The sequence below is a fragment of the Meriones unguiculatus genome, chromosome 5 (genome assembly GCF_030254825.1).
Source record: "Meriones unguiculatus strain TT.TT164.6M chromosome 5, Bangor_MerUng_6.1, whole genome shotgun sequence".
Taxonomy (NCBI): domain Eukaryota; kingdom Metazoa; phylum Chordata; class Mammalia; order Rodentia; family Muridae; genus Meriones; species Meriones unguiculatus.
In genome coordinates this window covers 40352160-40372138 of record NC_083353.1, presented here as the reverse complement: position 1 = coordinate 40372138, position 19979 = coordinate 40352160, and the positions used below count along the sequence as shown (strand labels likewise).

The window sequence follows — 19979 nt, the reverse complement described above, 5'->3', positions numbered from 1 at the left end:
AACGATTAGGGGCTGGAGAGATGGCTCAGTGGTTAAGAGCACTTGCTGCTCTTGCAGAGGACCTGAGGTCAGCTGCCATCACCTGTAACTCCAGCCCCGGGAGATCCTACCCCTCTGGCCTCTGTGGGCAGTGCTCTCCTGTGCACGTACCCTCACTCCCATAGATACATAATGTTATTTTTTTTTTAAAGATAAAATTATTTTAGAAATAGCTGGAAATCCTCAATTTCCTGGAGATTGAACAACACGGGTGAAAGAAGTAATGTTGAGAGGGGCAAAGCATATTTTGAAGCAAATGAAAATTTGGCTTATTGCAGTTTGCAGGATGTCACAAAAGCAGTGCTCGGAGGGGGGAACTGTAGTGCCAACTGCAGACCCCACAAAGGAGGATGGAAAGCAGGCACTGCCAGTTTTCATCTCATGAAATGAGGGAGAGAGAGAGTTGTGAAATTCCAAATGAACAGAAGAATTGTGACCTTGTTTTGGTTAGTCTTTCCTTCAAAGTTTCTGAAGATTAGTCATTCCTGTAGGATGAGACTTCCCGAAATTTCCACTAACACCCCCCAAATTGCAAAGAGACGAGGCTCATGCCTGTCCTTCCAAGTCCTGCAGCTAACCCTGCTGGGGTGGAAGATGACAGTTTTCCTAAGTCTTGTTTTAACCTACCAACCAACCTTAGTATTCTTAGCCTTGCTTTCTGTACGAGAATGTACCTGGGTTTGTTTTAACACAGAACACGTGTGGTGATTTAAGCCGCCTAAGCTCCCTTTGAAAGCCCAATTTATCCATGCTCCAGTAAGATGTCCCAGGTTGGGCTCCCATGTAGGCCAGGGCAGATGCCACATGCTGAGGGAGAGATGGGCAGGGAGACATCCTCAGTTCTTCGGAATGTCCCACAGGGGATGGCGGGCCTGCCACACGGCCTCCAATTCCCAGAGAGCCCAACACTGAGAAGACTAGCAGGGATGTAACCAGATTCCCTGGGTCTTTCAGGACAGTGAGACCCAGTGTCTACCAGACTGTAGCTAGGCAACAGGGTGGAGTGATTCTCCTCTCTCCAAGAGAAGAATGGGAAGCATCCCTCTAGCACAACGGAGGTGGCAGGAGATGGAACTCTCGTCACCAGGGTGAGCAGGAAAGAGTGTCCTCTGTGAAACCCTGTTACCTTCCAGTTCCCGGGAGCAGCCACATACTCTAGTCCCTACAAGGGTGATGATGTGTTACAGCCCCAATCCTCAGAACTGTGAGGCAGGACAAACACCACAAACAGACCCACATCTCCTACAAGTGAATTGGTAAAATGGAATCCGGAGCCAATAAATGCAGAAGAAATTATCCAGCAGCCAAGAAGAGCAGAAACATTATCTCACAAGAATGAAAAAAAAATTAGACTTTGACCTCAAACCTAAACACATTTTCCAAAGGAACGAAGAAGATTCAGACCGGCACATGAACATCATAAAAGCCCAAGAGAAAACAACACATGAAAGAGCCATAGAAAACCCTTTAAACCCTTAGCTTCACTCTTCATGAAAGCAGAAAAGCACCCAGAAATCACGAGCAGATTCCAAGCCACCATAAAGCAAAACAAAAGTGAAGCCACACATTCATAAGTCTAAATACAACACACGAATCTAAAAGGTGAGATGGCAAAAGCACATGATGTGTGGTTTAGAAAACTCTTTACAGGTCAGGAAGAAAATAACTAACCAACCCCAACAGAGACACAAGAAAATCAACTCAGCCATGCTAATATCCAATGGAAGATGAATGAAAACAACTGGATAATGTTTCCCATGGTTTAGAAATGACAATACTCACCACAGATAGCTTGGCTGGGAAAAAGGCATTCATACACAGGTGATGGAAAAGTAAATTTGTTCAGCTTTCTGGAAGCCAGGTTGTCAGATCACATCAAGAGGAAAAATTGTGCATCTTGGGAGCTGAGAAGGCTGAGCAGTTAAGAATATTTTGCTGCTTTTGCAGAGGACCTGGGTTGGGTTCCCAGTGTCCATCTTGAGTGGCTCACAACTCAACTGCAAGAACTTTTGGCTCTGCATATTTAAAAGCTTCAAATAAATCGCTATGTCCATCAGTATGGGGCAGATAATTAAATGATGGAAATGATGGAACAACTAATAGTCACCAAATGGACTTACAGATGTATCTGTACATCTGCAGGAGAAGCATTGCCCTTGTGCACTGTGAGTGATAGTTTTTAAAACAGAATCTCTCAGGTACAGTTTTCGAGAAAAACAAGTGAATTTACAAATATCTACCTTCATGTCCAGGAAAAGGGCAGGTAGCAAAATGCAGTTAGCTGTGGTCTCTGGAGAGTCATGTTGGGGTGTTGTTAGATCCTCTTGTTTGTGGATTCCCGTTCCCGTTTCCTTTTGGAAAAAGACTCAGCTGGACTTAATGAGGATGGCAGAGGAGAGGTCCTGACTAGCCCACCTGGGAGGCGGCAGCCATAGGGACATGAGTACAACTGATTGGAAGTGACCTACACCAGAGCTAGCACCAGGGATGTGTGTGTGTGTGTGTGTGTGCGCGTGTGCACGTGTGCGCGTGTGCGTGTTTGAGGAGGTTTCCTTTAGACGGAAGTGGAGGTTGAGGCTGAGAGAGAGAGAGAGAGAGAGAGAAAGAGAGAGAGTCCAAATCCAGAGCGAATCTTCATCTGTATGATCTATGAGTTGACCTCCCACCCCTGAAAAATGCTCAGGCTCCAGGCTGGCTTTCATCCCAGTGTAGGGACCCATGACTCATCCCCTTAAACCTTAATTATAACACCCAAGTCTGCAATGCTCCCAAAACATCTGACATTGTTTAAATCTGCTGCAAGGAGTGAGTACAGTTCACAAACAGGCCTGAGGACACCTTCCCCCAGTGCAAAACCAGTAGGTCAGAAACCAATGCCAGCAAGAAGAATTCAAACCTCAAGCTTGGTGGCAGGTCAGTGAATGGATCCTGTTCTGCTATCAGGCAAAGCCAGCTCCTCAAGGCCAGTGCTGTGGGGAGCAGGTCTGAAGCGCTCTCTTTAAAGCCAACAAAAGTCCCCTAATTTTCTTGTCAGTTGCCAAGGCCCAGAAGTAGGAAGGGGCTGTGTACCATGGCCAACCTCATTCATCAATGGCGGCAGGGCCTGTGTCACTGTGATATGTATGAGTCTCAGCTAATGCTTGGAACCTCTCAGAGGTACAGTAATGACACAGGAAATGCTTTAGCTCGGGCACAATGACCAATGCATGGTGAAGACACAGCTATCCTCTTGGTGCCCAGAGAATTGCTGATTTACCTCATTCAAACTTAGATTAAAGGCCCCGAGGAACCCAAGCTGAAGACAGCCTCTTGATTCTAGGACCTAATATTTGTGCCTGGAAGTACTTACTGATCACAGAAATAAAAGAAATCAAATAAATAAATAAGCAAGAACTGCACACCGTAACCCTGGCTGTGCTGTGGGGGCATCCAATAGACACAGCAGCATTTGGAGAGCACACTAAGTTCTTTAAAGCTTGAGGTGGGGCCCAGAGATGTCCCAGTTAGCAAAGCGCCTGCCCTGCCACATGAGGACTCACGTTCAATCCGGAATGCCCACATAAAAACAGCCAGGTATGGGAATTAAGGCATGCCTTAATGATGGGGAGGTAGAGGCAGGAGGATCCCCAAAGCTTGTTGGCTGGCCAGCCCAGCCTAATCACTGACCATCAAGACAATGAAAGAGGCCCTGCCTCCAAATACAAGGTGAGGGCTAGAGAGAGGGCTCAGTAACTAAGAGCACGCACTGCCTTCCAGACGATCCAGGTTCAGTTCCTAGTATCAAAATGGCAGCTCATAACCATCTTGTAACTTGAGTTCCAGGGGGATATGACACCCATTTCTGGCCTTTGCGGGCACCACACACATGTGGTACACATACATACAGGCAGGTACACACTCACACACACAAAATAAAAATAAGATCTTAAAAAAAAACTTTAAATGACACCAAAGGTGACCTCTGACCTCTGTACCAGCACGTAGACATACAGGCTTAATGCATCTGTATGTTTTTTTATCAATCTTTGCTGGGAATCACCATGCCAGGCACCCTTCAAGTCAGAGGTAGTAGTCTAATAACAACTCCATTAAGTACTTTGTACAAACAAAACCGTTGTTTACCTGAACTTGTGGGAACAGCATCAACTACGAAAATTTTCCTTGGATTTTAAAGATGTTTCCTCCCCCAATATCATCAAGAGAAACAAATTTTAAAATCTATTTTATTTGGAACCCCTGGCGTTCACTTTGTTTTATTTTGTTAAAGGGCCGTTTCTAAGGAAAACCATTAAACTAAAGGAGTGCTTGTAAATCTATCCTAAAGTTTTAGAAAGTCAAGTTGAATAGAGTCTAGGCAACTGTCATAATAGTCACTGTTGCATTGCTGTGGAGAGACAGCATGACCAGGGCAACACTTCTAAAAGAAAGAAGTTAGCTGTGGCGTAGTGGGAGGATGGCAGCACTCATGGTGTTGGAGCAGGAGTGGAGAGCTGCATCCTGCTCCACAGGCAGGGGTGGGGAGAGACTGTCATAGGCTTTTGAAACGCCAAGACCCACCCCCCAGTCACACACTTCCTCTAACAAGGCCACACCTCCTAATCCTTGTAATCCTTTAAAACAGTTCTACTCCCGGGTGACTAAGCATTCAAATATATGAGCTTAGGGTGGCTATTCTTATTCTAGCCCCCAAAATAAGAGTAGGGAACCAACCACTAAGAAAGGGCCCACAGCCATGTGGATCTGCCGTTTACTTCACTTTTTCAAGGGATTGTCGCTTTCAACATAAAAACATGGACTCTTAAACAAGTTGTTTTATAAAGCTCACTTAAAGCTAAAGCCAAAACCCAAGAAGAGAAGCGAGGAGGGAGCAGCGAGGTTAGAGATGGCCCAGCAGGTAAGAGCACTGACTGCTCTTGAAGAGGACCCAAGTTGAGTTGCTAGCACACACAGCAGCTCACAACCACCTGTTTACACGTGTCAGGGGGATCTGACACCCTTTCTGGTCTCTATGGGTACCCACATATATGGCATACACAAACACACATACATACAAGTAAAAATACAAATAAATCTTAAAAAAATGAAGCTATGTTGAGACGCTTCCCAGTGGACCAAAACTAGCGATATTTACAGTGAATGATGCCATGCTGATGACAATGTTTACTTCAAGATTTGAAAGACAGCTTTAACATAATTGAGTCCTGTCCTAATGATATTTGAACTTCATGTCAAATTGTCTCTTCTTGCTTTGGAAACCATGAAACAAAATGCTGAATTTTAGTGAGTTATAAAATGAGTATTTAAAATGTATACATAAACATATATAAAGCAAAAAAACCCTCATTCCCATTACTTAACTGTTAAATGCATAAACACTATTTGTAAACCTATGAAAAAAATTACCCAAGAATACCTACTACTCTTAATTAAAAAAAAAAAAATGTTGCTTTTCAAGGCCAGAGAGATGTTTCAGAGGAGGTGCTTGCTACCAAACCTGAAAACCTGAGTTTGAGCCTCAGGACCCACACAGTCAAGACACACAAGTTGTCCTTTAATCTCCACATTCACACTGTGTTGGGTGAGCATAGATTCATTCATTCATTCATTAAATGTAACTAAAATTTTTAAATGTTGTTCCTAAAATTCCAGTTGGCAACATAGATTTTAAAGAAGATAGAAATAACAGATAAGGATGCTGAAAGTCTAAGGGCAGGTTATTATTCCAGAACACATGATCATCTACTCGAAACTCTAAAGGAATCAGCTGAAGGCATCTTCGAGTTGGCAAAGTCCATTAAAACATAAATATGAAGGGAACAAAAGCCCTTATGTGTCAGAGTAGACATCAGAGAAACACCTGACCGCTTTGACTCTGGGACAGGAGGATAGGGCCTGTCTCCCTCATGGCTGACCTCAGGCCCAGACAGAATGCATGCTAGTAAATAAAATAAACAAGTTTGCAGTTAGGGTAAAAAACACAAAGTTACAGAGCCAAACTGAAATTTCACAGTTGGAGGCACGTGCTTGAATGCATTTAGCAAATGATTTGAGTAATAGTATGTCTAACCAGAGAGGGCCAGGTGGATTACGGCAAAGGGTAAACCAAAACAACTGCCAGACTTTTTTTATTTTTAAAGGTGGAATATGAACTCAGGTGTGGTGGTAGACAATCTCAAGTACTTCAGAGGCGGAGGCTGGAGGATCAGAAGTTCAAGCTTATCCTAAGCCACATAGTGTGTTTTAGGCTAGCCTGAGCTATGAGACCTTGTCTACAAAATAAATAGATATCTAGATAGATAGATAACTAGATATGTAGATAGATAGATAGATAGCTGATATATAGATGGATAAATAGATAAATGTCAAACAGTTAATAGAGAGAATGATAGATGTTGATAGCTAAGTAGAAGATGAGTCACACTCATACTTCACATCTACCATAGAATAAGTTCTAGATCAACTATTTCAAGAAAGTATATGATTCCACTACAGAACTGGAAGGGAAAAGTAAGAAAATACTTGTGTTATCTTAGAATCCAGGAAGGTTTTTTTTTCTAAATATTCAACCCAAGCATTATAGGGAAAACTAAGACTAAGGTTAACCAGGATGCCCTAAACAGAACAGTCAGATATAAGGATGGAGTAGAGTCTTGTAATATGTGGCTGGTACAGGCTTTGGAGTGAAATGCTTTCTCCTAAAGCCCCATGAAAAGAACAGTCGATCAGTTCAAAGACGCTTTCAAAGTGTTAATATGTGAAGCCGAGGTAACAAATGGCCAATGTATGAATGCATGAACTTACCCCAGTAAACGGCAAATCTGAAAACTTGGCTGAGATCTTTTCTCCAACAAATGTTAAATCTAATCTATGACATTCTAGAAGACCGAAGAAAGTGGGCCTCTGGGAACTAGGTTGAAACAAGGCCAGTTTCTGGGAATTTATCTGAAATAATCAGAGATGAATCCAGTATTTCTGTGTAAATCTGTCAGTTGCATGACTGACTCTCTTGACTTTAATTATTATTTGTTTATGTGTATGTGTATATTTTAGAAAGGGTATGTGCACAGAGGCCAGAAGATGTCGGAACCTCTGGAGCTGGAGTTACAGGTGGCTGTGAGCTGCCTGATGTGTGTGCTGGGAACTGAACTTGGGTCCTTTGTAAGAGCAGTGAACGACCTGAACCACCGAGTCATCTCTCCAGCTCTGACTTTCTAGACTTTGGACATTGCAAATTTAATAAATTTAACATATGATTGTTATTAAAAGTTAACCAGTATCTGAGGATGTAAGCATGAGGTCCTCCAGAACTCGCTACCACCAAGTTTTTCAGAAGACGATTTTAAGCCCTGCAGAAGGCACTCAGCTCGGGAACTCGCCGTTCAGGTCTGAGTGTATTCCGAACACCCTCATTAAACAGCTGCCTAGTGGATCACTGCTGTGACAAGAAGGGCGACTCACTCAGTACTCCAGCACCACGACAACTCAAGCAGCACCCCTCTCCTTCCCCTCCCTGCGCCGTTACAAGCATCCCTGTAGCACCGGTGGGAAGTGTGCAGGGTGCATTCTCCGGTTATGCCCTAGAGCCTGTGACCCTAGTCCTGGTGACTGCTCACCATGACCACGTGACTTCCAAAAGGTGTTGTATCGCTTGATATTCCCAGTACAAAAATATGGGTTATTTTTTAACAGGGAGCAATGGGGAAGGGGAGGAAAAAAATCCATGAGGTCAATGGCCTTCAACGCTGGCTACTTTACAGTGTGTTTGTGGTGTGTGTGCGTATGTGTGTGAGAGAAAGAGGAGGATAGACAGAAAGAGAGACAGAGAGACAGAGAGAGTCTCAGCCACTAGACATTAGTATATATCATTCAGGAGTCATATAAAAGTGTTTATTAAAAACGGTCAAGCTGCTCAAACAAATAAAAACATTACAAGCCCACTGGGATTCATACACGCTCTTAACACTGACCCGTACTCCCACGGTGGGCTCTAACGCAGTGTTAATTGTGGTTATGTTGTGGTGGCTACCCAAATACCTCTCATGCTTCCTTCAATGTTCCAAATATTCCAGAGGTAAAAATAAGTTTTTGCAGTCATAAACATGTGCCAGAATACTTTTATGCATGTGTGTGTGAGTGTGTGCGTGTGAACATGTGGTGGCCTGAGGACGCCCTTAGGTGCCATCTTCAAGACACCACATAGCTCCTTCCAGACAGAGTCTCTTGCTGACCTGGCACTACCAAGTTGGTGAGGGTGGGTGGACTCTGAGTCCACAGGAACCTGTTTTGGCCTCACCAGGACTAGGGTCACAGGCTCACACTGCTCCTGTTACATAAGATCTGGGCACTGAACTTGGCTTCTCATACTTAGAAGTGTTTTACTTACTGACTGAGACATCCCCCTGGTTCCAAATCTTCCTTTCATAATCTAAAAACACTTCATTCATTATAACTGTGTGTGTGATGTGGGGGTGCAGGCAGGTGCATGCGGCATGAACCTGGAGGTCAGAGGACGACTTTCAAAAGGCAGCTCTCTCCTTCCATCTTTGTGGGTTTGGGGAATGGAACTCGTCAGTTCTCACGGTAATTGCCTTTACCCACTGAGCCATCTCACTGGCCCTGTAATCTATCTTTTAAGACAACAAGAAAACAACATCCCAAAGAAGAGCGGCAGTAGTGGCATGGGAATTCACCTGCAACCACCCCACCCTTGGTTATCAAATAAAGAGCTGCCCCCATGGTACATGTTGACAGCTGGGCTGGGGTTTGGCAACTGAGGTATATCTGGAGTGTCCTAGGCAGACATTCCATGAGGTTATATTGACAGGTTCCCAAGGCAGAGACGCAGAACACGAAGCCTGAAAACTCAGTAGAGAAGAGGAGAAATGAGGCACCGGCCAACATGACCCAAGGCAGACTTTCAGGCCGAGGCTCTGCCATTGGTTTCCCAGGCAGAAATGGTGGAGGATGGAAGGTTCAAATCAACAGCCAAGTTCCAGCAAGCTACAGCAGTTCCACACCCAAGCCCTTCTTGAGAAGGTCTCCACCATCTTTGTGTAACTGAAAAGCCAAAGGCTCAAGTGAGGAAAACAGAAAGCCTTCTGTGGCAAGAGGTTTCCAAGCAATTGAAGCCAAAACTGGTCAATACTGCTCTAATTCTAGCCCCCAGGAGGCAGAGGCAGGAGGACAGTGTATTCCTGGGCTACATGGAAAGATCCTGTATCAACCTACTCCTCCAAAAGTATTAAATGCAGCAGAGTACAGAATTCACTAGACTAGGAGATGACTCCATGCTTAAAAAATTGCTTCTTCCGGCTTGAGACCAGCAAACTAGTATTAAATGGAGCACGCACAGTTACGTTTCAATATCTTCTGGCTTTTCCTAATCCCAGGTAACAGTTTTTATTTCTTTAAAATTAAAAAAAAATTATTTGTATTGGTTTCCCTGCATATATGTCTTCGTAAGCATATCGGATGCCCTGGACCTGGAATCACAGGCCATTGGGAGCTGCTGTGGGATGCTGGGATGCTGGGAACTGGTTCTATGGAAGAGCAGCCAATACTCTTAACCACTGAGCCATGTCTCCAGCTCCAGCTTTTAGTTTTTAAGTCATATTTAATACAACTCATTAGTAATGCTTCAAAAGAACTGGCTTAGCCAGAGTGGGGGCACATGCTTTAAGCAGGCAGATCTCTATGAGTTCAAGGCCAGCCAAGTCTACATAGTGAGCTCCACCCTGGAGAGAGAGGTGGTGTACCTAGACCTGAGCACGTGTCTCAAGGGAGCACATGGCTCAAGGGAGCATACACCCTTGCATTTGAGCTGCTTCTCAGAGGTGGTTCTGCCAGCCAGATTTCTGGCTTTTCTAATTTTGGGTTAAGATTTTGTATTTGCCATTTGCCACAGGAAGATATTACAAAGTGAATCAAGGGCCAGAGAGATGGCTCAGCACGTGAGAGCTCACCTACAGAGGACCCGAGTTCAGGTCCCAGTACCTACAACAGGTGCCAGTAGAGAAGTCTATCTAGAAAGCCCTCTTTATATAGAAACAATTATATAAAAATAAATATATTAGTCCTTTATATATTTATATTATGTAATGTGTATTAGTTTTTAGCACAGAATTAAGTTTATCTCTTAAAATACATGATCAGAAATATCCGAAAAAGCTCTATAGCAAGTCATCTTTGCAACTAAGCTGCTCTTGCAGAGGATCCAAGTTCAATTCTCAGCACCCAGCACCCATATGGTGGCTCACAACCCTCTGTCACGCCAGCCCCAGGTGATCTGATACCCTTGTGGCCTCCTCAGGCACTACACGAACCTGGTACTCAGGCCTACCTGCAGGCAAAACACCCATAGGCATAAAAACACACAAAAACATAAAAACAGAAGCGTGAAATGGTTAGTGTTGTAAGCTGATGTTTAATGTCACAGGCTGTAGGCAGAGCAGAAGAACTGTGAACTCTCAGTAAGGTTCCAACTCTGCCCTGGCTGGCAGCACAGGCCAAAGCAGCTTTAATGGCGGCGCCTGGGTCTCCAGCCACACTTAGAAGCAGGAGGATGGCTTTGAGGCACAGGGCAGTTGATTAAGGCAGAAGGCCCCCACAGCACAACTCCTGAGGAGCAGGGTGCTTGAAGAACCTCCAGCCACACAGGTCACACCTGGAAACTCGCTGAGCATGCAGGCCCTTCCACCTGGGCTCCCTAGGCCTCCATATGGTTCTGACACGAGCATGCTGATGTAGAAGATGCTAGAAAGGATTTTAGCGTGGGATGACCTGACGCCTGCCGGCTTTAGAGGGCAGTGTGCTGACTAGAGCCTTGTTCCAAACACATATTGCAAAGGTCCTTGGAGATCGGTCCAATGGAAAAGTCATCTGTTTGTCATGCGTTACCATAGTAACAACAGTGCAAAGCATCATTTACTCCTATAAGAAAGGTCTCCCTTGCAAGAGACATTGCTTAGAGAAAGATCACCTTGTCCTGAGGAAACCAAATGTTGGAAGAGCAAATAGGGTCAGCAGGCTTGCTACACCCCGCCGGCCCTCAGTCCCGGCGAGCACACCCTAACTGCCCAGTAAGAGGCATGAGTCCTCCACAGGCCAACGGTGGAAGCCTGAAAGATGACATTTCCATGTAATGGAGAACCCCCCCCCCCAAGAACCCCTCAACAGGAATCCAAAGCAAAGATCACCTAGCACCCCCCCCCATGGCAGCCATCTCTAAGGGCTATAGGTGGTCTTCATCTATGGGAAGGGGTGTCAAGCCTTATTGCCATCTTATAAAGTCTATCTCTGTCACAAAATCAATTTTATTTTCAGTGATTCACTTATTTGTTTCCTTTGCAGAGGTAGGATGGGACCTGGGGCTTTGTGCTTGCCAGGCAAATGGCTTCATGCCTGAGCTATGCCCCCAGCCTCATTATTTTTATGGTTTGTAAATCTGTTGACCATCTCCTCTGATTTCATAGCAACCTGGAAGGTGGGGCTGGTTTTATTTTTTCCACTTTAGAGAAAACAACTGGCCATTGTGGCCATTGAGTGCTAAAGAGAAGGCACAAGTGTTAGACATTAAAAAGAAAGAAAGATTTGTAATGTATGGAAGAATGCCTGAGTTTGATTGAGTTTGACTAGAAATCACTCAGGTTTTCTGGCAGAGAAAGGGTGAGGAGCTAGAGGCAAGCTCACGTGGTGACCTGTGGGTCATAGAACCCACATAACCTGCTGTGACATCCAGAATTCTCTGGGGCTCCGAGTACCAATAACAAGGGTTGGGTGGTGTTAAGGTTAATTAAGCTCTGATTACATCCCAGACACTGGTCTCCAGGCACCAACTCTATCCAACAGCTCTCCTTACATCCCCATTTCACAGAGAATAAAAACAAGCACAGAAAGGTGATCGAATGCCTACAACTGCTTGTTCCCTGGGCACAGAGAAGGTGCCAGGACAGGAGAAAACCCTGCCTGGGACACCTGGGTACAGAGAAGGTGCCAGGCCCAGGAGAAAACCCTGCCTGGGACAGCAGCCACCACAGGAACCTGGGTCATGTGTCCAAAGTCGCCACTGGGCCACATTTCTCTTACTCTGTCCCTTAGAACAGGAATAAGGGTTGAGAGCCAATCCTAAGCCCCCACCGGCAGCACTAAGAGCCAGCTCTCAGACCAGCCTAGGGTTCTTCAGACAGTGCTCACTGATGAAACAGTGGCTGATTTGCCTTCAGCTGTCTAAGAAAAATCAGAGAGGCAAACAGCTTCAGAGGAAATGCCTCAAATTAAAGACACGTGGGAGGCAGCCGTTTGAGTAAAGGCACAGACCTAACGGCTGTGATTTTTCTTTTAAAGACTGTTAAATAGAAAGGAACCCTCACTGCTGTAAATGAATCCCCTCCCTACAGCACTTTTTTTTTTAACTACTCTTTCTGGAACAGCACAAGACAGCTTTTATAGATTGGTCAATTTTATGTTTATAATTTCCCCCTCTGTCAGGGAAGCGAGCAGAGAACAAACTGGATGGGGCACTCAGGCAAGGAGAAAATTACAGTGTGACAGTGTGCGTGCTGCCTGCGCTGCGAGCATTGAAGGGGCCGCGGTGCACAGCTGCCAACAGCTGCGGGGAGGCTCTTCTGCCTCTGTTCTCGCTGAATAGACTCAACCACAAGAAACCCAACAGTGAGTCCTAGGGTTTTCCACACCGTCTCTCCTCAGAGCCACATCCCAAACCCAGAGACAGGATGAATATGTTGACCACAAGTGAGGTGACTTTCCACGTCTGCACTCCTTGGTCCATCTAGCACGGTAGCACTGTCCTTTCTGCCTCTGAGAAATGGGAACAAGGACGGTTTCTTCTTCATCAGGTGGGTTGGCAATGAACTGGGGCTGCTTGACAGTACCAGGCAAGTGTTCACAGGAAAAAAAAAAATAGGATGGGGAAGCAACCTGAAGGCTTCCCACCATCTCTACAGTTCACAGCTTCAGTATATATATGAAGTGAAACCAGCATTAGAATAGACCTGAAAGGTTGTTCTTGCTAAAAGCGAGGAAATCTGCCCATAACTCACTTCAGGTTCAACTAGCAGTGGCTCAAAGTGTCTTCTCCCGCTGCCGAGGGAGCCATTCCAGGGCAGGACTGTGAACCATGCCAGGGACCTGTGAACCCTCCCTCACCTTGGCTGTGACAGGCTGCAGCTCTGGGCATATCTTGGAGAGAGGAGTTCCAAACTTCCCTCCTTGGTCTACCGACCCTGTAGCAAGCATCTTGCTTTACAAAGCTTTGCTTATTAATAATCACGTAGAACCAGGTTCTTATGTAGCCCAGGCTGGTCTCAAACTTTTTGTATAGCTGAGGGTGGTATCGAACTTAAAATCCTACTCCCTTTACCCTCCGAGCGCTGGGGTTACGCGCCGGCTTTACACGGTGCTGGGATCCTTCCTGCGGCTCGGTCCTTAAAGCACTGCAGCCAATGACCCACAGCCTCAAGCCCCGTCCAGGGTTAAGTGCTGAAGACAGCAGACAGAAAGATTCACAAGGCGGCAGCGGTGCCCAGGACACCAGGGGATTTCAGTCCACTCTGTCAAACATCACAGACGCTGCCTGCACCAAGTAGAGAGCGGATGCTGCCCGGGAACAGCACGTCAAGGACAGCCCGGAACAACACACCCGCGAGCTTCGCGGCGGGAAATCTCCCACCGCCTAGACACGAGGGGACGCGTGTCCCCACCCCGCCCGACCGCCCTATGTCCAAGAATCAACTCCCAGCAACTGGTCAAGCTCAGATGTCAGTCGCCGCCGCCGCCTCTGATAGGGACACCCGAGCTCCGAGGGAAGCCTAACAGAACAATTAATCCGCACAAAAACCCCAAATCCACCCCAGCGCCTAGGAGCGCTTCAAACCAAAGGCGAAAGCCTCGGGCGCGCAACGCGGGCTCCCGCCGGAGACACGAAAGGGGCTCGGGCCGCGCGAAAGGGGCTCAGGCCAGGGCCACCCAGAGGGTCGCGCTCACGCGGCTCTGGGGAAGCCGGGAGTGGCGACAGCCAGGTAGGCAGGAGGGCGTGGGCACCGGAGCCGGGCGCCGGCGCCGCGAAGAGTAAAGTTCAAGCCGGTCTCAGCGCCGGGAGGCCAGCTCGCCAGGACTGTCCCCCGCTCCCCAGTTCTCGGGGACCCCCGGTGGCTCGCCCGCTCCCGCCCCTCCAAGCCCCCGCCTCTCTGCTGCTCTCCTAAGCGGACCCGGAGCGCCGCGGAGAGCAGGCTAGAGGGGCCCGGGGACACCCGGTGTCGCCTACGTACCCAGCGCTAGCAGAGCGAGCTGTCCGGCCGCGGGGACCATCTTCCGAGCGCAGGGCGCTGCAGCCACCGCGCTGCCTGCGGTTGGCGAGTGGCCGCGCGCCGCCGCCGTGTGCGCGGGGAAAAAGGCGCAGGCGGCAGGGCCGGCCCCCGGCGCGCGGGCGGAGGGACGGCCGCGCCTCCCGGTGGCCCTGGCCGGCGAGCGCTGCCTGCGGCGGAAGCGGGGAAGAGGTGGAGGTTCTGGCCGCCTCTCTGCCCTGGGCGGCCGGGGGGGAGGCGGACCACCCTCCCGCGATGGGGCGCCCCCGGAGGCGCAGGGGTGGGGACTGCGAGCCGGGGGCGGGGACCTGCGCCCCGATCGCGACAGCCAGTCACCACCCTGGGCCAAGGGCCAGGCAGGAAGCGCCCGGCTTCAGACACCTCCCCGCGGTGCCTGCGCCCCAGGGTCGCCGCCCGGTTCCCCGGCGCAGTAGCCGCGTCCGGGCTGTAGGCGGCGGAGCGGAGTCGCCTAGGATCCTGTCACCTGCGCCAGGGGCTTCTCCAAGACACTCTTGATCCCGAGCCTGGAGACCCACGAGCGAGCGTAGTCAGCCACCTGGCCGGGCCTGACCCCAGAAAAGCGCTCTCTCCATAGTTAGCCAAACACTCATTTAACTCGGATTTCCACCTGCGCCCCGATCCTTGCCGGCTCCGGGACACCTGCCACCAAACAGGGGCAAAGCCACCCTGTGTCCCCCGATACAGTGTGAAGATCAGGGAGTCGCTGTTTATCATGAACTTAATCGCTCATTAACCCTACTGTCTCACTGCTTTGCGGGTGCAGGAGCCGGAACAAGAGCGCTCTCATGCCATTAAGTGCAGGACAAAGAAGGCCGGGGTGGTGGCATTTTCAGGGTTTGTGTCTCTGAGCTGGCCTCTGATAGTGAACTACGAGAGGGGAACCCGGGAAGAGAAGACGTTCTGGGTGGACAAAGAATGGCGCGTGGCTGTTTGGGGGTGCCACCCACAGCGGACAGCGGCCCAGAGAGCTCACGATGAGCCATAGAGTTGTCACGATGACCCCTCCTGCCTCCCGCCGCCGGGCTGCCCAGAAGACCCGCTCTCCTTGGGGGTGGAGCGTTGGTGGCAGGGTGTGTTGGCCTTGGGATTCTCTTGCTGTTTCCTTACCTGGATGCTCAAAGTCTTAGGGTTGACAATTCCGATTTACTGTAAGAACAGAGGGACCTCGATCCCCAAAGAGGCCCAAGGCACAGGGCCCGATGTGTGGGAACTGTTAGGCATCTTCCTGCTGCTGTAATGAAATGCACAGGATAAGCAGCTTAAAACAAGATCCGGGCTTCTGTTCTGTGGGTCACCTGGCCCTGTTGCTTTGGAGCTGTGAGGAGAAAGAACATGTTAGTGGGGAGCATATGTCAGCCCAAAAGCAAAGAAGGGGGTTTCCGATATACTCCTCAGGGGCAAGCTTGTGCTTTAACTTCCTCCAAAAGGGCCCCGACCTACCAACGTCTCTGCCATCTCTCACTAGCGCCGCCCACTGGGGGAACCAAGCAAACAACAAATGAACTTTTAGGGGGAAAAAAGGTGCTAATTCCAAGAATCTTTTTGTTTTAATTAATTAATTAGTTGATCAAAAACCCTGTTTTTGGAGACAGGGTCTCACTATATAGGCCTGTCTGGCCTTGAACTCACAGAGGTCTACCTGCTTCTACCTCCAGAGCACTGAGATGAAAGGCCTGCATAGCCATATTTGAAAAAAGAATCGCTCATGTTATTTGTATCAGTGTTTTGACTGCTTACACAGGTGTGTACCGCGTGCATGTCTGGCTGGTGTCTGATCTCCTGGGGCGGAGTTGCGGATGGTTGTTCATTACCACCGCATGCTGAGAACTGAGCCCGGAGCCTCTGCAAGAGTAACCAGTGCTCTTACCGTCTCTCCACTCCCACTGTGAGGGTGTTGGGGAAACATTTAAGACCTGTACCACAACAGATGGATGTTCCACTATAAGAGGCGCTTTGAAAGAGGTGTGAAATTACATGGAAAACCATCCATGTAATTTACGTCGACTAGAGAATATTGTGCCTCCTCCATGTCTTTATGCTTGGGACTGGCCAGTGAGGGTCTCCTGTCAATCATTTCCTCCACCCATTGCATAGAACCTTCCTGTGACCTTGGGAGGGAATGGGGCGCTGACTTCCTTCAGCATGACCTATGCCTATGGGCGCTTGCCTGTTTCCTTGGTTACAAGAGGCGAGGAGTCAGGGCTGGGGACTGGCTGTGTCCTTCCTGGCTCACGTGCAAAGCAGCAAGGCTGTGGTTGGCTGCCAGCTGTCTGGGAATCGGAGCGTCCTGGTCCTCTGCCCACTGCCCACACACTGTTGGGGCTGGCACAATCAAGCAAGTGGGCTGGTTCCCTGAAGGGCTGGAAAATATTTTTAATTAAAAGATAATTTGTGGGGCTTAGAGGTTAAGAGCATTTGTTACTTTCGCAGAGGACAAAATATGTACTGCGAGTTCAGTTTCCAGCACTCACGTGGTGGTTCCAAACCATCCTTGACTGCAGTTTTAGGGAGTCCAGAACACTCTGCTGGGCACCAAGTGTGTGCATGGTGCACGTGCCAAGAGCAGGGGAAACACTCACACGTGCAATAAAATGAATGGCTCTAACAAAAACTATGTCTTTAACAAAAAGAGAGATGGTTTGCCAGCTTGCAAACTAAGAGGTGCACAACTCCAAGGGCATTCTTTCTGTCTTCACTCCTTCCTTCCTCTTGTTCCATTCCGTGTGCCCCTCCCCCATTCTCTTCCTCTGTTTGTCTTTCTGTTTTGAGGCAGGGTCATATTTGAAAGTCATTCATTATCCCCAAGACTTTCTTGAGCTGGTGCAATGTGGTTTTAGAACATTCCAGTTCTTTTTCTTCAATTTTATGTGTATGTGTGGTATGCTTGTGTGTATATGGATGTTTGTATGAGTGTGGGTGCCTGTAAACATTTGTGCATACATGTGGAGGCCAGGGGTTGAATCACCTTTGACTGTCTTACCTCATTTGTTCACTGAGGCAAGGTCTCTGGACCAAACCCAGAGCTCACTGATTGGGTTAGTCTGCTAGCCAGCTTCCTTTGTGAATCCTGTCTCTGCTTCCTAAGGCTGAAATTTCAGGTAGGGTGTTACACATCCAGTGTTTATGTGGATCCTGGGGCTCTGGACTCCAGTCCTCGTGCAAGTACCTTACCCATAGGGCTGCCTCCCCGGATTCCTTCCAGTTGATTCTTGTGAGTTTCTTACATTTTATTAAAGATAATAGTTAACTCACTGGCATTGTAGGAAAATTAGGTGCCAGAGTTTGTCTGCTTAGCAGTGTTTCATATGAACAAAGCTAGTTATTAAGGTTCCCCTACATGGGGCTGGAGAGATGGCTCAGAGGTTAAGAGCACTGCTCTTCCAAAGGTCCTGAGTTCAATTCCTAGCAACCACATGGTGGCTCACAACCATCTGTAATGAGGTCTGGTGCCCTCTTCTGGTGTGCAGACGCACATGCAGACAGAACATTATATACATAATTAATAAACACGTCTTTAAAAGTTCCCCTACATGGACTTGCCTCCCCCTTTCAGGTTAATCATTTCATGTCAGTGTCCTTGCTCATGGGGACACATACGTGCACACACACCTGTATCCCTACACCTATATCCCTATACACATGTCATTTGCATGTGCACACATACATACTCATGTTTCAGCTAAACAGAATTGGTTGCTCTCTGAGTGGAGTGAATTCCAGTGGTGTCCTTGAGACTACAAGAAGACTCTGTGTCCTCCTTCTGCTGCATCCTTGAGGCTCCGTTCCTGTGTTGCATGCGGAGCCTCATTATAGGAAGATACCCTGGACTGAGCAAGAGTGACTTACTCTGCAGAGCCAGTCATGTCTGTCCCTGAGCAAACAAGAAACCACTGGCAGAGCTGCGGCAGAGGACACCAAACCACAGCCAGATGCCTTTCATACAGATTCTGGGCCTGTGTTTAGAGGGTCCTTTCCCTAAATTCTCCAGCTCTCCCTCATTCCTGGTTATAGGGTACTTTTGTCTGGCATTTAGCCAGCTAAGCTGGCTTTGACCAGATGCTAGGTCGAGGAGGAAATACAGCTATGAGTGTGAAAAGAAAGATGGCTCCCATGGGCCAATATCAGAGCCAGTGGCCTGCTGGCTTCCGCATGTACAGGACCGTCCCTTGGGAAGCAACACATGGCAAAGGGAGACGATGTAGCAGAGGCATCCACCAGATGGTAAAGGTCAGAGGCCATTGGTCATGGGGAACCCTTCTGGGGGACTCTGCAAACTGAGTTTTGGTGGAGTTTTGGTGGAATGAGGAGATTCTACCATGGCAAGGAATTTAAGGAGAGAAATGGATGCAAAGTGATGAACTGTCTAAACTTCAGCCTCACGGAGGCCTCAGTGGCCAGTGTGTTCCCAGATCTAGGGGAGGAAAAAGATGAGGGACTCATGCAGGGCTAACTGAGTCTTCCTTGCCTGTATGGAGGAGAGCTCTGCCTTAGGCACCTAGTGGTTGCCATTGCCAGTGTTGTTCAGAATTGTATGGCCCCTGCTTCCTTCTCCTTCCTGGTGCTCAGGCTGACCTTAGATGTGGGCACTGGACAGGTGAGTTACTTCAGATCCTTCTATCCTAGACTACGAAGTCTCCAAAGCCCCAGAAGCTTGGGTGTTAATGGACCCATAGGTGGTACATGATGGTCAGGGTAGTGGATCAGAGGAACACCCCAGCTGCCACAGCAGGGGCATTGTCATCTAACACAGCAGGGGGGCCTGGATTCAATGCAGATGAACCCGCTCTGGTTCCAGCTCATCATGTGGCAGTTCCCCCACTCCAATGTGCTCAGAGGCAGAAGAGTAATTCAACTGGACATCCGGGTACGGTGCGTTCTCTTTGCTACTGTGCCCTAGTCATCCTGGATGCACCGCCACACCTTTCTGGAGACAAAGGGGCATCTGGAATCCTTAGCCCTTCTTACAGGAAAGCCGGTCCAGGATATTTGATCCCATTGTGAATCCCGAGATTGTGAACTGTAAAAACCTGCCTTTTGTTTCATGTGGTTCAGCCCTAACACAGACCTTTAATCTAAGAACTTTCTGTTCATCACAAACATGTGATTATGGTGTGGCTCAGCCCTAGCACACACCTTTGATGTAAGCATTTTCTGTGAGATTTAATAAAGCTCACCCTAGGTCAAGAGGCAGAGCAAGAAACCAGCTGACAGGGATTAAGTAGAAAGGAGGAGCATTGAGTTGGAGGGTATTTAAGACAGCCTGGATAAAAAAGAAGAGGTTCTTTGGCTTTTGGGCTTTTAGCTTTTCACTTTCTCCTCCTGGGCCCTTGGGGGAGCTAGCAGATCTTTTTCTCCTGGGCTGGCAGCTGAGCTAGTAGGCTCTTTGGCTTTTGTCTTTTCCTTCTGGAGATGAGCTGAGTAGGAAGGTCAGCTGGGTGATTTCTCTGCGTCTCTGAGCTAGCAGGTTTTCACCCCAGCATCTGGCTCCTGAGTTTTCACTGGTAAAATCAAATGGGATTTTCACTTCTTAATAACAGAAAGTCCCAAATCCAGTGCCCAGAAACCAGTGCTCTGATAAGGATGGTGACAGAAACAGTG

At 48.1% G+C, this 19979-nt stretch overlaps 1 protein-coding gene across 1 annotated transcript in view; it reads right to left on the bottom strand.

Moving 5' to 3' along the window:
* Window positions 1-14732, bottom strand: part of Tgfa (transforming growth factor alpha) — an 80627-nt gene extending 65895 nt beyond the window's left edge. Inside the window, exon 1 of the mRNA XM_060383662.1 lies at window positions 14325-14732. Within this exon, the coding sequence (XP_060239645.1) occupies window positions 14325-14364 (40 nt within the window). The 5' untranslated portion in view covers window positions 14365-14732. The remainder of the gene's footprint in view (window positions 1-14324) is intronic.
* Window positions 14733-19979: the final 5247 nt, after the last annotated feature.